Consider the following 2,342-nt stretch of genomic DNA (forward strand, 5'->3'; position numbering starts at 1 on the left):
TCATCACGGTTACTGCTATTACTACAGATAGCAACAGTAGTAAATAGCGATAGTGCTAAAAGCAGGGACAGGAGCAGTGACCTTTTCCCTTTGCAGTGAGCTGGACGAGTCGCTGACGTGGCTGCGGGGCTGCGAGGGCTCGCCCACGAGGGACAGCCTGTGCTCCACCGAGGAGTCGGGCGACGAGTCGAGGCTGCTGCCCGACTCCTTTGACGCCGACATCTTGCACGTGATGGGGTTCGGTCACGCCGAGGGCGCCGTGGGCGCGCCCGATGCCTCGGGGACGAGGGCGACAGACACTCACGGCAACCACGTGCGCTATCTCATCAGCAACGACGAGGAGTACTTGGCGTCCCTCGACCAGACGCTCCGCGACTACCGGGAAATGTACAAGAAGACGCCGCCCCACATCAGGCAGCACTTCGACCTTGTCTTCAAACAAGTGGGACTCATAAACGCCTTTCAGCTTCTCCTCCACGACGCTATAAAGGAAGCTTCGAGAAACCTAACTCTGCTGGCCGAAGTGTTCAGAAACGTTCAGTTCGAAGTTTACAGAGGATACATGATAATGACGCCGACGGTACAAAAAGAACTGTACCGCTATTCGTCTCATTTTGACGAACACTTTCCAAATTTGAAGAGAAATATCCTCAAGCCGTCCATGCGACTCAATTTCTACGCCATGGCGCTTGACGGTCTCAAGAAGCACGGTACCGAAGACGAGAAAATGGAACTTCAGCGTTCCATTGACTTCCTGAACCAACTCAAGCGCCAAGCCAACACCGAGATCACTCTGGCCACCGTCGTCAATAGCCCCGTCGACCTGCGGCTGGGCGGCGACATGCTCTTCATCGGCGAGCTCTCCTGTCTGAGCGGAGGAACTCTCCAGAAGAAGAAATACAGCATGATACTCTTCGAAAACATGTTAGTCATCGTGTCATCCAAGATGTCCTATTTCAAGTATAAGATTCACTACAGATCAGAACAGCTTTATGACGTCGAGCCTTATGGCCCTAATGATTTCCTTCTGTCTGTTCTGTCCGAGGGACAGTTGCAGGTAATACCACTGAAGTTTAAGGCAAAGAGCACAGCCTTGCGGGATCAATGGGTCGCCGAACTGCAAAAGACCATTTCAAAAAATAACCCGTCTCCATACGAGAGCCCGCACTCGCAGATCATCTCAGGTAATACATTTGGCCTCCTCATGCCGTTGAGCCTCTTCTCAGTGTATCCTCAGCTCAGAATAACGCTAGAGGATACCCGAGCACCTGAAGAGACCAAGCCCATCGAGGAGGTCTGCCAGAAATTGATCCGCACGGAAAAGTCGTTCATTAAGAATCTATCGACGCTGTTGCACCCGGAGGTCCTCCCGCCGCCCGAGAGCCTGCATGTCCTCCTTGGAAAATTCCTTAGTGTCTATAGTACAAGCATCCTCCCGGAGCTTGAACAGGCTCTAGCAACCAGCGCTTATGAATTGATGTCATGTCTCATGCGGAAATTGGACAACATGGAGATCTATTCAGATTATCTCCTTATAAGAAGTCAGCTCACACTTAGGCTCGAAAGGGATGTTCGGGCAAAGCTGTACATCTCTCCCGTGCAGCATCTGGAGTGCTACATCCTCTGGCTGCGTGAGGTCGCCCTCAACGATAAGTACCGCGACATCGCCCAGAGGATTGAGAGGAGGCTGTATGACTACATAATGAACGCGCAAATCCGATTGCTGACGGAGGCCATCAGGAACGGCCGCGTGGATTTCCGCAGGAGTGGCAACCTGATCCGCAACGACGCCGTGGACGTGAAGACGCGCAAGAAGGGCGTCCCTTACGGCACATACCAGGCGCTGTTGTTCCAAAAGGTGGTTATCATCACCAAGGCTAAGCCGCCCTTCTACGACTACATCTGGGACATTTGGCTCGACCAGGTCAACCTCGGGCCGCCTTGCAGCGACGCCGCCAGTTTCAAGCTCGAGGTGCGTCAAGGCGGCGGCAGGGAGCCCATTACGTACGAGTTCCATGCCGCGAGCGAGGAGGTTAAGCAGGAGTGGATTCGGTGCCTTCAGCATGAGCTCGTCCTTCAGGCTGAGAAGATTCGGCGTCTCCCCCTCCGGCCCCCCCGGCCACCCCCCCCGTCGCTCAGCGTCGCATTTCTGAGGGAGACGAGCAGGCAGTGGGCTCAGGAGGCAGGCAAGCAGAGTGTGGGTTCCGAGAAAGGGATGCTCACGCACATATATTAAGGGGCTCCGATGGACGACCATAGCACAGTGTTCTCCGATTCATTTGCAGTGTAGATAAAGGCGAGTGTAGAGGAGAGAGATAAAACCAACTTATAGAGCCTTTGTC

At 54.0% G+C, this 2,342-nt stretch overlaps 1 protein-coding gene across 1 annotated transcript in view; it reads left to right on the forward strand.

Annotated features, from left to right (window-relative positions):
* LOC119587689 overlaps window positions 1-2,336 on the forward strand; it is an 88,262-nt gene extending 85,926 nt beyond the window's left edge. Inside the window, exons 3-4 of the mRNA XM_037936367.1 lie at window positions 97-2,095; window positions 2,130-2,336. Coding sequence (XP_037792295.1) covers window positions 97-2,095; window positions 2,130-2,153 — 2,023 coding nt within the window. The 3' untranslated portion in view covers window positions 2,154-2,336. The remainder of the gene's footprint in view (window positions 1-96; window positions 2,096-2,129) is intronic.
* Window positions 2,337-2,342: the final 6 nt, after the last annotated feature.

The sequence above is a fragment of the Penaeus monodon genome, chromosome 23 (genome assembly GCF_015228065.2).
Source record: "Penaeus monodon isolate SGIC_2016 chromosome 23, NSTDA_Pmon_1, whole genome shotgun sequence".
NCBI classification, from domain to species: Eukaryota; Metazoa; Arthropoda; class Malacostraca; order Decapoda; family Penaeidae; genus Penaeus; species Penaeus monodon.